The 13,155-nt window shown below is 32.7% G+C and overlaps 1 protein-coding gene across 1 annotated transcript; it reads left to right on the top strand.

Moving 5' to 3' along the window:
- The first annotated feature begins 6,137 nt into the window (after window positions 1–6,137).
- LOC105861329 (olfactory receptor 8J3) lies at window positions 6,138–7,085 on the top strand. Its single transcript, XM_012746722.2, has one exon. It carries the CDS (start codon window positions 6,138–6,140, stop codon window positions 7,083–7,085), a length of 948 nt encoding a protein of 315 aa, XP_012602176.2.
- Window positions 7,086–13,155: the final 6,070 nt, after the last annotated feature.

The following is a 13,155-nucleotide window of genomic DNA, read 5'->3' on the forward strand; positions in this document are numbered from 1 at the left end:
CTCATTAACACAAAATTCACAATATTCAGCATGCAGTCACAGATACTAGACATATGAAAAAGCAGTAATATGTGGCTCCATCTAGTAGATGACTAAAATAGATTCTGAAATGATAGTGATTACAGAATTAGGAGATGACTTAAAATAGATATTATAAATATTTTACCTATACCTAATCATTTATCAAAATCATTAATAATGTGATGAGAAAAATGAAAAATTTAAAAATAACCAAATGGCACTTTAAGAGATTAAACTACAATCTACGTGTCCACCAATAGATGAAATGATGATGAAAATTTTATATATATACACAAAGGAATAGGAGAGGTCTTCAAAAAATTCATGGAAAATGTATATTATGAAAAATTATGCAAGGATTTCAAAAATTTTTGCAGCAAAATATACTCATCTTAACTTGTTATATTATGTCTGAACAAGATCTAGTCTGGCACTAAGAAGAATAAGATATCAGTGTGCAAAGAGACCCTATCAGAGCTACATGAATTCTGCTAAATTTGAAGCAAGGACAAACATCAATTTTATCCTTAAGCTTGGGTAGCAGAATAGTAAAATCATTGATGCTTTACAAAAGTTTATGGGAACAATGTCCCAAAGAAATCATCAGTTTACAAATGGATAAGTCGTTTTAAGAAGAGATGAGACGGTGTTGAAGATGACGCCTGCAGTGGCAGATCATCCATGGGAATTGGCAAGGAAAAATATCATCTCCTCTGTGCCATAACTCAAGACGACAATTAACAGGAGAAACAACAGCCAACACTATAGACATCTTAACTGGCTCAACTTACACAACTCTTACTGTAAAAAAGTTGAGAAAACTTTCTACTTGATGGGTGTCAAAAACTTAGCATAGAAGTTTTTGACAAATTTGTGTTCATGTTTTCATTCATATGAGGGAGCTAAAATAATTGATCCCATGGAGGTAGTGTATATAATAGTAGTTACTAAAGGCTGAGAACATTAGTGGGGAGGGAAGGAATAAAGAGGAATTGCTCAATGGGTACAAACATACAGTTAGATAGAAGGAATAAGGTCTAGTGTTCAATAGGAAAATTGGGCAACTATAGTTACCAATAATTCATTGTATATTTAAAAATAACGAGGAACAGATGTGGAATGATCCCAACACAAGATAATGATAAATGTTTGAGATGACTAATATCCAAATTATCCAGATTTGATCATTATACATTGTACATTTGTATCAAAATATCACATGCATCCCATACAAATGCATAACTATTTAGTATTCAAAATATTAAAAATAAATATTGAAAATTAAAATATAAGACATGAATGAATATTTATTGATAGATAATAATAGCATATCACACATTGAAAAATAATAGATAACTGAATGTATACACATCATAATAGAGCCTACTCTAAAGGAAACCAAAGAGAAAACTAAATACTGGATTAAAACTACAAGAATACACACAATGATCTTTAGAAAAATCAGAAGGCACTCATCCTTAAGAACAACTGTACTTTAAAGATACACAGTAAATAGATAAAGAAATGACTTAAAACTATTGCCTTGGAAGAGACATGTCATAAGACATTGTCTTAACATGAATCTATAATTATATATCCAGCAAAATTATATATTCAACTACTATATTCTTAGTTAATGAATGTTATATGAATAAATATTTCCTAATCTTTTCTTCTAGTATTTCATTCTCTCATTTACTCACAAATGTGTGTGTGTGTGTGCATGTGCCCAACTTCACACTTAACAATGCAGGTTCTATGAGTGGTCACCATTTTTATCCACTTTTGTGAATAAAATATTGTAGAAACTGCCATAATACAAATTTTAAAAACGTCTAAGGAATATTTGAGAAAGAGCTAATGACAAAAGAAAAGTTCAGGGTTTAAAAAAAGAAAAAAATAAAAGCAATGACTTAGCAGCTGATTTGTATTATTACTTCTACCCTCAGGGGCACTGAAAGATCTCTTCTTGATGGATATCACATCCAGAATTAACTCAATGAATTTATAGGGGATACTTTGGAAAATAGGTAAATGGAAATATACTTCCAAATAATTATAAATAGAAATCCATTTCATAGCAGGTTGTGTTGTACAAAACATATGAGGAATCTCTGTGACTATCAAGAGCTAAAACTGAAGAAACCATACAGTAGATGTTGAAGGTCAGTAGACATCTACTACAGTTTCACTTATGAGTGCTGTTACATCTATCTTGTATTCTTTATTAAAATCAAGTAAATTTGATGCAGCCTGAATCTATTGATTTGTTTTTGGTGAGATTCATAGTCAATCTAAATCCAAGGTCATTCTTTTCAATGTATTAAATAAATCTATTCTACAATATGGTTTTTATTATACATAGTAAATAAAATTAAAAATAAATGTGAAAATATAACATAAAATAATTCAGTAGGTAACATGAAAATAATTTATATATCTTGATAATGTTAATATGCCAAACATCAAATATGATAAATGTAATTTTAACTATTCCCTATTTTTATAGAGATAAAGCTGGTATCAAATTATTTTTGTTTTTTACCATAACATTTGTCTGTGTGTATCTTTAACTTAAGTCTCCACAGAACTGTTCAGATCATTTATGCTCTTTTGTTTCCTTTCGTGAATTTTCCATTACACTTTCTCACAGTAGAATATGTAGGATGCCATCAAAGCAATTTTTAAGCCTCTCAGTTTATTTGTACATAATCATCTGAACGAATTATGTACTATTTCGTCAGGGAACAAACATCACAAAGAAGGAGTAAAACTATAAATTCTTCCTATGCAAAGAAAAAGTAATTTTTTAGAAGAAAATATGATTCTCCACTGAAGGTGAATGGATATGAATTGTCTTTGATTTTGATAATCACCTGGATTTTGTAATTGTGCATTACTACTGTCTTCTGATTATGACACTATTATGGCCACTGACAGCTGATGCCTTCAAATACACTGGAAAAACTCAACTCAGTATTTACTTTTTTAACTGGTATTTCCTGGAATTTTGTGTTTTACACCATTAAATTCTATGAATTAAATTGATGTACTATACCTACTTGATTTGTGAAAGTTGAATGTGGCATTTAGATATTCCAAGCGAAGAGGAAGTTAGAGAACTTAAAAAAAATGTATTGACAATATCATTTATTAGATTGTATTAAGATAAAGATTTTCAAATAAATCATTCTTTCATTTACTCAAGAATTGCATGTCTCTGTGTGTGCAGAGGTATATCTAATATGTATATAATATCATGTAACTGAGATGCTGACAAAGGCATTATCTTCAATATTTAGTTATATTGCATAATTTATTTATTCAGTTGGATTGAAATATTTTGACTTTTTTAATGGAACATTCTAAGAATAATTAACATATACAGAAAGCATTCTCCCTTGGGTAATTAATTATGTGTAATTTACCCTTGAATCAGATTAAAACATCCACATAATGAATCTCAAGGGAGTAGAGAAAAACTTAAAATCTATTTGTAATAACCTGTGAGGAATAAAATGTAGGAAGCCAAAACAGATTCTCCATTAAGGTGAGTAAAACATTGGCCTTAGAAAATTTCTCAGAGCATATAGCTAAACTAGGTTATCACCAAACATCTTGAAGGTCCCTGTACTCTGAAAAACTGTTTGTTGCTTTTGTTTTTTCATTTGAAATATACTGTTCTGTCCTCAATTGGATTAGTGTGCAGGACAGAACTGTTATCCAGTCTCCAGTATTCTGTGTTGTTCATTATTTATACCACCTTAGTTTTCAAATTAACTTGAAGCTTCAGTCATCTATTTTAATGAGGATCTTTGTCTACAAAACATAGATCACATTCATTTCCTATCTACACAGAGTTCTCCTAATAGAGAGGTGGCATGCTATAGTGTTTATGAGAACACATTCTGAAGATGGAATGACTTTATTTGAACCCTGCCTCCAGCACTTATAATCTGAGTGAAGTTGGTTAAGTATCCCTGCCTCAGTTTCCTTGTCTCTAAAATAGGGAAGGTGTTACTATACACTTCCTAGAGTTATTGTGCTGCTCTTATGAGTTAATATCTGCAAAGTGCTTAGAATCTTGCCTGGCAGAGAAAGAATTTTCTTGAGTTCTTGTTCTTGATATTAATTTGTATTCTTCTGTCTGCTGGGTTTCTTTTGATGACTCACCATAAAGTATTTATGAGTATTCAGAATGGTCAGAAGGTTTTTCTGATGTATGATCGAGAGATCATAAGAAGCAGTGATTCACAGGCATTAAGGACAAATGTGGCAAATGCCACATTTCTACTACAGAGCAGCGTTTTCAGAAAATTCCCTGTTGCCTGAAATCCTAGAATGTTCTTCCATGATTCATTATATAGCTGATCCCTTCTCAGTCTTTAGGTTTCATTTCAAATGCCACTTTCTCAGAAAGCTTTCCTTAATGTTCCTTGTAAAATCACTGCCCTAGGTTACCCCACTGTATCTTCTTGTTCATTTACATATTACAACTTACAATTACCTTGTTTATACAATTTTAATATATGTTTGTTTCTTCTGTATCATTATTATAGCTTAGCCATGCTGTGAAGGACAAGTCATTCATTTAAAGCTTGAACATTGTCTGCCAAAAAGCAGAAATTTAGTAAATAGGTGACAAATGTTAATAATATGATTCACAGATACCAAGGTAAAGAAAGATGTTTGGTGTCAAAAAGAAGCATATCAGGCATTCAACAACGTTAGGAATCATCTTGATCTTATTTCTCTGATTCTTTTTATATTACTACTTTATTCTTTTTTATCACTGCAGAAGTATTATTTATTTTTATTTCTATTCTATCCTATTCAGAAGGAAAGAAAATATCTTGGACCAGAACCTGGGCTAGAGAAGAAATTAAAAAAAAAAATATGTCAAGAGCTCTGGGTTTTTAAAGTTTAGACATGGATGATGCCATAGTCTTGACTCTCTGGAATGCAATTACAAATTTTTATATTAGGAATTATGACATAACTTCTTTAGGCCAGGTTCTTACCACTGGACTATCAATTATGACTGCAAACAGACTCCAATTGACTTAATCAGAGGCAGACAATATTCCTTAAAATAAACAACTTTAAGAAAATATTCAGCCATATTAAAATAGCATGCTGAATCTGTAGCAAATGTATGCAATATAATTGCCATAGAAACTCTATGAAATAAGGATGTTTATTTTTATTATAACAAATAAAGATTTGTGTTTAAAAGTTAAACTAAAATTAAGATCAGATATATTTTGTGAATTAAAGATAACATTTTATTAATAAAATACTGACAAAAATAAAAACAATGGAAATAATATAAAGAATTATACAAACTTGTGGGATAAGAGGAAAAAAGTAATGACACAGGGAAGGAATAGGACACAGTATCTAGTAAAGTGTAATGTCAAGGAAATACAAAGATGATAAAATTTTCACTGATGATATTTATTGAAAGATAAAAAGAGAGAGAATCAGTAACCTAAAAATAGATCTGATGACAAATCCCCATGTATTTTTGTCTAAGTTAATAAAATGGAAAGTGATAAAAAGCAGGTGACAGACATGGATGATGGAATTTGCAAATGCATGTTATAGAAAGATAGAATTTTAAAAATAGAAATGAGATAGTACCTAGAATCATCTGGTTTTTGAAAATGCAAGAAGTCTCAGATTAAGGTACTGAAAGTAGCCCTTGAATTATTTGGGGACACACAATTCGTCAAGCCTTTTGCTTGCTCAGTGCAAAAGACATCAGTTAAGTCCTGACCCCACGTGTTTCCAAATTAAGAACTCATTTATAATTCCATTAGATTGCAAGGGAGTAAATTCTAAAAATGTTGCATTATGCTGGAGCATCTATTTAACTTACCATACTTAATTTCCACACTTTTTTTCCCTCTCCCATACGATTGCAAGTCCCATTCATTGAACATAGAACCTTAAGTTTAAAAACTGTGTTACATTAATACATGACTTGAGGATCTCACCCAAGAAAATGCCCTTGCCATCCTAGAAATTTTCTGGTAGTCTTAGAAAATAACTCCTTAAAGTCTGTAAACATGTTTTCTTTTCTTGCCCAAACAGATGAATTCCCAAACTCCTACATGGGTCCTGGAAATTTCAGCCGGGTCACTGAGTTTATTCTCACAGGTGTCTCAGACCGTCCAGAGCTCCAGATTCCCCTCTTCCTGGTCTTCCTGCTGATCTATGGGCTGACTGTGTCAGGAAACCTGGGCATCATCACCCTCACCAGTGTTGACTCTCGACTTCAAACCCCCATGTATTTTTTCCTGAGACATTTAGCTATCATCAACCTTGGCAATTCTACCGTCATTGCCCCTAAAATGCTAATCAATTTTTTAGTAAAGAAAAAAGCCACCTCATACTATGAATGTGCCACCCAACTGGGAGGGTTCCTGTTTTTCATTGTATCAGAGGTGATCATGCTAGCTGTGATGGCCTATGACCGCTATGTGGCCATCTGTAATCCCCTGCTCTACATGGTGGTGGTATCTCGCAAGATCTGCCTTCTGCTGGTGTCCCTCACATACCTCTATGGCTTTTCTACAGCTGTTGTGGTTTCACCCTGTATATTCTCTGTGTCTTATTGCTCTTCTAATGTAGTTAATCATTTTTACTGTGATATTGCACCTCTTTTAGCATTGTCCTGTTCTGATACTTACTTACCAGAAACAATCGTCTTTATATCTGCAGCAACGAATTTGGTTTTGTCCATGATTACTGTTCTAGTATCGTATTTCAACATAGTTTTCTCCATTCTAAGGATACATTCATCAGAAGGAAGGAAAAAAGCCTTTTCCACCTGTGGTTCACATATGATGGCTGTCACAGTTTTCTATGGGACAATGCTGTTCATGTATGTGCAACCTCAAACTAACCACTCCTTAGATACTGACAAAGTGGCTTCTGTGTTTTACACACTGGTGATCCCTATGCTGAATCCCATGATCTACAGCCTGCGGAATAAGGATGTGAAGGATGCCTTCAAGAAATTCATGGCAAATCCCTGTTCTTCCTGTAGATTAATATAATTTTAGAAATCTTTTGGTAAATGGGAGATCATTAATATAAGCTCCCATTATGTAAGAGAAAAAAAGTGTGGGTGGAAGAGTTACATATTAATAAGCAATGGTGGGAAATAAAAAGATTAGTATTTGGAGGGTATTGAATTAAAATAATAAATTGAAGCTCTTAGAGTTGTGATGGTAATATAGAAACACAGACATCTTTCATGACCTTTGCCCAGAAATTAGGAGGGACTCAGTTTGAAAAAAATATTTCCAGGATTAATAAATATATACATTTTTTAAAAAATTAACTTTGGTGAAGCAACAATATATGGACGAGAGAAATAAAGTTAATCTTTTTTTAATCTTTTGCTTCCTTTTTTGTTGTTGTTTCTTCCTGGGTATAGTTGTGTAGGGTGGATCACTGCACTTTGAAAAACTATAATTAAAAATGACTAAAATCCCTTTTACAGATAAGTTAGCAAAATTGAAATGACAATTCTATTTAAAATACAACTCTCCAACTCTTTCTTAATATTGTTTGAATTACCAAGTGTGTATGGACTATCAATATATACTTCAAATGAGAATCAAAATATGGCTGAATTATTTGATACCAATTAATAGCATTAATATAATTTTTAAGTAGAAGACAGAGTAGCATCACTGAATATGCTTTTATGTTGGATTTGCTTATAAGCCATTCTAGAGTCTCAATCTATCATCAACCAACTGAGCGAACCTAGATAATCATTAAAATTCAGTAAGTTTCCCATGGCCTTTGAGTGTCATTATTATGCTGAAATAATTCTATGGAAAGCAACACTCTGCTCAGAATCCTCTACCATATAAGAGGGGTCTGAAATCAATAAAATAATTTCTCAACCCTTTCTTTCAGTGGGAATGTCTTTACTCATTGGACAGATAGTGAAAACAGGTAAAATTAGTAAAAGAAACTCTTGGCTAATAAATTATTTCTACTAATTGATAAAGTATCCAAAGAGCTTTTTTTCTTACTTAAAAGAGAATAAATATGAATCCTTTCAGGTAAAAAGTTTTATTTTATCAGTTAGACTAACATTGTGACAAATCTTTTAGTGGAGACTGGGCATTGTTTCCTTTATTTTATTACATAATTCTTGATAAATGGCCCTAGTTTAAGAATGGGCAACAAAATGAAGAGACAATCTACAGAATTGTAGAAAACTTATTTTATAAGGGATAAATATCCAGAATATATAAGGAACTCAAGTAACTCAATAGGAAGAAAAACAAATAATTGGATTAAAAAATAGGCAAAAGACCTTTCATGTACTTTTTCAAATATGATGCATTATCTTCCTTGAAACCAAAGTAAAATTATTTGTATATATACATATGTTTCAAAGTTTTGTGTTTTGAAAGTGGAAAAAACAATTTATAGGAAAAGAGACCAGAAAAATAGAGGAAAGTTAGATAAAGTTTAGTTTCTTTCCAGTCTGGTCTATTGTCTGTTCTTTCATTGCACTGTATGTATGTACTGTTTGGAAATTAATAGTTCTCACTATATATTATTGAAGGAGAGAATGGATAAATTTGATTCACACTTCTAAGAAAGTATCCGTTAGATGTAAATTGAGCTATAGTTGCATATACACTATAGTATGAGTAAATTCTGAGGAAAATGTGAAAAAATGGGCTCTTATTTTACTTGTATGTTTATTCCCATTGAAATTTCAGGAGTGTATAGAGCAATCTACAACCTTTTTCTAAATAGCTTTGTTTCCATTTTTTAGACATAAAGGTGAAAGAGAAAATAAAGAAAAGAAAAAGTAGTGGGGAAGAAGAACGTCATGACATTTAGCATTATTTAGTCAATAATTCAATATAAAATCCATCAAAATGAATAAGAAAAAGGTCATAGAAATGTATCCCACTTTAAATATAGTAGAAACAAATTAATGCAAAACTGATAATTCAAATATATGTTTCTTTAATAAAATAAAAAAGAAGTTGAAAGTGATATAAACTGACTTATAAAGAAATATATATTTCTAAATCTCTTGGAAAACAAAATTTATTTTATTCTAATATGCAGTATATTATAAGATTATGTAAGGATTCATTCCTTTTGATCATATAAGTTCATGCGTTAGAGATAAAGATGTTTATATAGTGTTCTATCAGGAAAAATCTGGAAATAAATATGTTTTCAACAATAGAGTAAACATAAGGTGTGCACTCCCAAATCAGAACATGAATTTGAATTCCAACTGTTCTGCAATCAGCTGTCTGACTTTGTTTCAGGTAGTTGTGTATTATTATCCTCTTTCTAATCTGTAAAATGGACATGATAATATGATTTTTACATCAAGGTGTAGTGAGATAAAATGAAGCAACTAAACACCCCACTGTGCTTTTCATAAAGTTAGCTATTTTTAGCATTTGCATTAACATAAATGAGATTATTCTGGAATCTATAGTGACTTGCAAATGACAAATTATTAAACTAAAATAGAAAAACATAGAACTTTATTTCTGGCAGCATGGAGACAACATGCTGTTGTGTCTACACAGGTCCAGTGACAAATTTGTCAGAGTGGAAGGACTGCATAGGATTCATTTCATTGTATGTTATTAATGTCAATATTTGTTCAATGAAAACAAAAGTCTTTTTGCAAATCAGATTATAATTTTAAATGACTTACTATAGAAGACCTTTGAACAGAAACCATGCTAATTTGGTAGCTCCTATCTTAGTATGTACAATGGGTTTGGTGAAAAGAAATATGCCTTTCCTACAAACATATCTTTATTCTCTTCATCCCATTCTAGGAATCCCAGTATATTAAAAACCCCTATGTTTGGATCAAAAACTCTTCACAAGGTAATAAACATAAAAACACCACTTAAAGGAATTAAAGTATAAAAATAACACTTGGACGTAGTAATGCTTCTCTCTAGCCTTTCATCCATCTGCCTGAAAACACATGGCTCAGATAAATCGCACCCAAAAAAGGAGTTTACTCTCCTGGGCCTCACGGATCATCAGAAGTCGAAGTTGCCCCACTTTGTGATTAACCATTCTCTTGCCACAGGTACAGCGGCCTCTATCTTCTCTACAGTGACCATCCCCGTGGTGAACCCCATGATCTTCAATTTCAGGAACAAGGGTGTGAAAGTTGCCTTGAAAAAGTCATCATCGATAGAAACTATGCTTCTGTGTTTGTGAAATTAAGAAGCCAACCTGCGTAAACAAAAGTGGACTTACCTTCATGATCTGTTTACTGCAGAGTAATAAAATTAGTAGAGTGTCTTGGTTTTAGTTGTCAATCAATAAAGATCTGTTCACTGTAAAATAAAATCGTCTGTATTCTTTGTAAGCAAGTTCCACTTAGAAGCATATTCTATATGTAGAAAGCACCAAAGGAATTTATATAAAATACTAATTCTCATATAAAAAAAGTCTTTTAAGAATTTATCATCTCATTTGATAGCCCCCACAACTAGGTAGTTGCCTAGAATAGATAAAAACGATGGTGCTAGAATACCCAGTTTATGATTATAAGAGCACTTTAATAATATATAGATAGAATGTTTTAATAACATATTTGAAATTAAATTTACATAATATATTCCAAGTTAAAGCCAATAACATTTTATAATTAAACTACAATGAACTGCAAACTAGTGGTTTTGATTGGAAGTGAGTTTTCCCATTGAAGACATTTGCCAATAAATATGATTGATTTTCATGAATAACAGGATGGTATGCAGGAATATTATTGTCTAGAAGGGAGAAAGAATACATGCTGCAAAATAACCTGCAATTCACAAGACAGCACCTCACACAAAAAACATTGTCCAATCCAAAAAGTTAAGAGTGCCAGAGTTGGGAAACCCTCCCCTAAACAATCATTTGCTTAATAATTTTTTTATACATTTTAATCATCTCAAGCTTATAGATAGCACTGCTCAGGTCTTCTATAGTCTTGTCAATTTTCCCTTTATTTGTTCTATAAACAATTAAGACATATTAGAATGCCAAGTTAAATTATGTTTTTCTTTTATATTTATTATCTGCCAGTTTTTATTTCAGATATTCTGAGCTCCTGAGTCATTAGTACATGGATATACAGTTGCTAAATTTACTGATATTCTCCTGTAATCTTTAAAAGGTATTTCTCCTTGTCTAGTAGCATATTCTATTTTGTTAGAAAAGTTATTTTTTATAGTTTTAACATAGCCACTCCAACTCTCTTATGATTATTACTTGCATGGAATAATTTTCCACGATTTTATTTCCAATTTATTTATGTATTTGGGAGTAAATTGTACTCCATATAGACAGCCAATAGTCGATTCTTACCTTTTTAATTCCCATAGTTTGGATTTAGGGCTGTATAAATGAAGAGGTGGAAATAGGAGTAGCACCATTTACAATTACCGGTAGTGCCCCACTCGCACACTTGGTGCTTCCTGTTCTGCTGACTTTAGCTTTGCTGGCCTGCAGGTCTTAGTTTCAGAGGAACGAATGCTTGCACCAGGGAGACACACCAATTATTTCATTGAATTAGGCCTTAATACTCTTCCTTGGCCTCTTTGGGCTCTTCAGGCAAAGGAGCGAGTTACAGTAGCTGAGGTGACTGATCCTGACTCACAAAGGGAAAGTGAGCTACTACCTCACAATGGAGATAAGGAAGAACAAGTCCAGAATGCAGAGCATCCCTCAGGCCATCTCTTGGTATCACCATGCCATGAGTTTAAATCCAATGGAAACTACAGCAGCCCAAACCAGGCAGAACTAGCAATGGCCCAGACCCTTCAGGAATAAAGGTTCGGGTCACTCCATGAGGAAAAAAACTATGACCAGCTGAGGTGCTTCCTAAAAACAAAGGGAATATAGCATGGATAATAGAAGACAGTTATAAATACCAGCTACAATCACATGAACAGTTACAGAAATGAGGGCTATAATTGTCATGAGAATTCCCTACTAATTTTGTTATATTTGTGTGTGTTTGTGTACATATATTAAGAAAAGAGTTTCTTTCCTCTCTTAATCCCTTATCATATACTGTAAGATAGATTAACATTATATCAGTATTTGAATACTGTTAATTTTACATCGTATAATTTTAGTCAAGGGATATCAGGAGAGAAGCAGACAACACCCAAGGAATATACTTCCTCTTCTGATCAAGGGATTAATGAGTTTTCATTTGTACACAGGATACCTGTATCATTTATCATGTAAAGCAGAACTATGACCATGTTATTCTTGTTATTTGGAGACTAAGTATGGTTTAAAGAGATGCATACAGGTGCCAAGTTTACAAGGTGGTAGATTAATATTGGTTGATTCTGTGTGTCAACTTGACTGGGACATACCATGTCCAGATAGCAGGTAAACATTATTTCTGGGTATGTGATGTCGTTTCTAGAAGAGATTAGAACTGGTAGACTAAATAAGGAATACCACCCTCACTAATGGGGGTTGGCATCAATCTAGTCAGCTGAAGCCCTGAATAGAAAGAACCTAAAGGCAGATGAAGGATGTGTTTGTTTCCTGATTAAGCCTGGACATCCTTTTTCTCTTTCCATCAGACATTGGACTCCCAGGTTCTAGAGCCTTTGGATTCAGATTAGGACCTACCCCCCTGCATCCCTTGGTTCTCAAGGCTTCAGGTTTGGAATTGAACTATCCACCAGCTTGACTGGGACTTGCAGACAGTAAATCATGAGACTTATCAGCCTACATCATTGCCTAAGCCAATTTCTCATAATATAACCCTTCCCATATATCTATATCTACATCCTATCTACAGCATCCTAATATACTAGTGAATATGAATTACCCTTGACAATGGACAGCCTCCAGGCATTTTGTTATTCTCACAAATAGTTTGGGTGTTATCAACAAATTGCTTGGAATTTCCTCAGGGAGAATCTCAAAAGGTGAAAACATCCATAAATTGTAATCACTGTGCTGTATGAGAAACACATGGGAAAGGCAAGACAGAGAATTCATTACAGGTAAAAAGGATTGAATGTTTTATGGGGTGTCCTATGCTATAGATATCAATGATTCAGTGACATTGTAAAGTTCCACTTT

This window comes from Microcebus murinus, chromosome 4 (assembly GCF_040939455.1).
Source record: "Microcebus murinus isolate Inina chromosome 4, M.murinus_Inina_mat1.0, whole genome shotgun sequence".
Lineage (NCBI taxonomy): Eukaryota > Metazoa > Chordata > Mammalia > Primates > Cheirogaleidae > Microcebus > Microcebus murinus.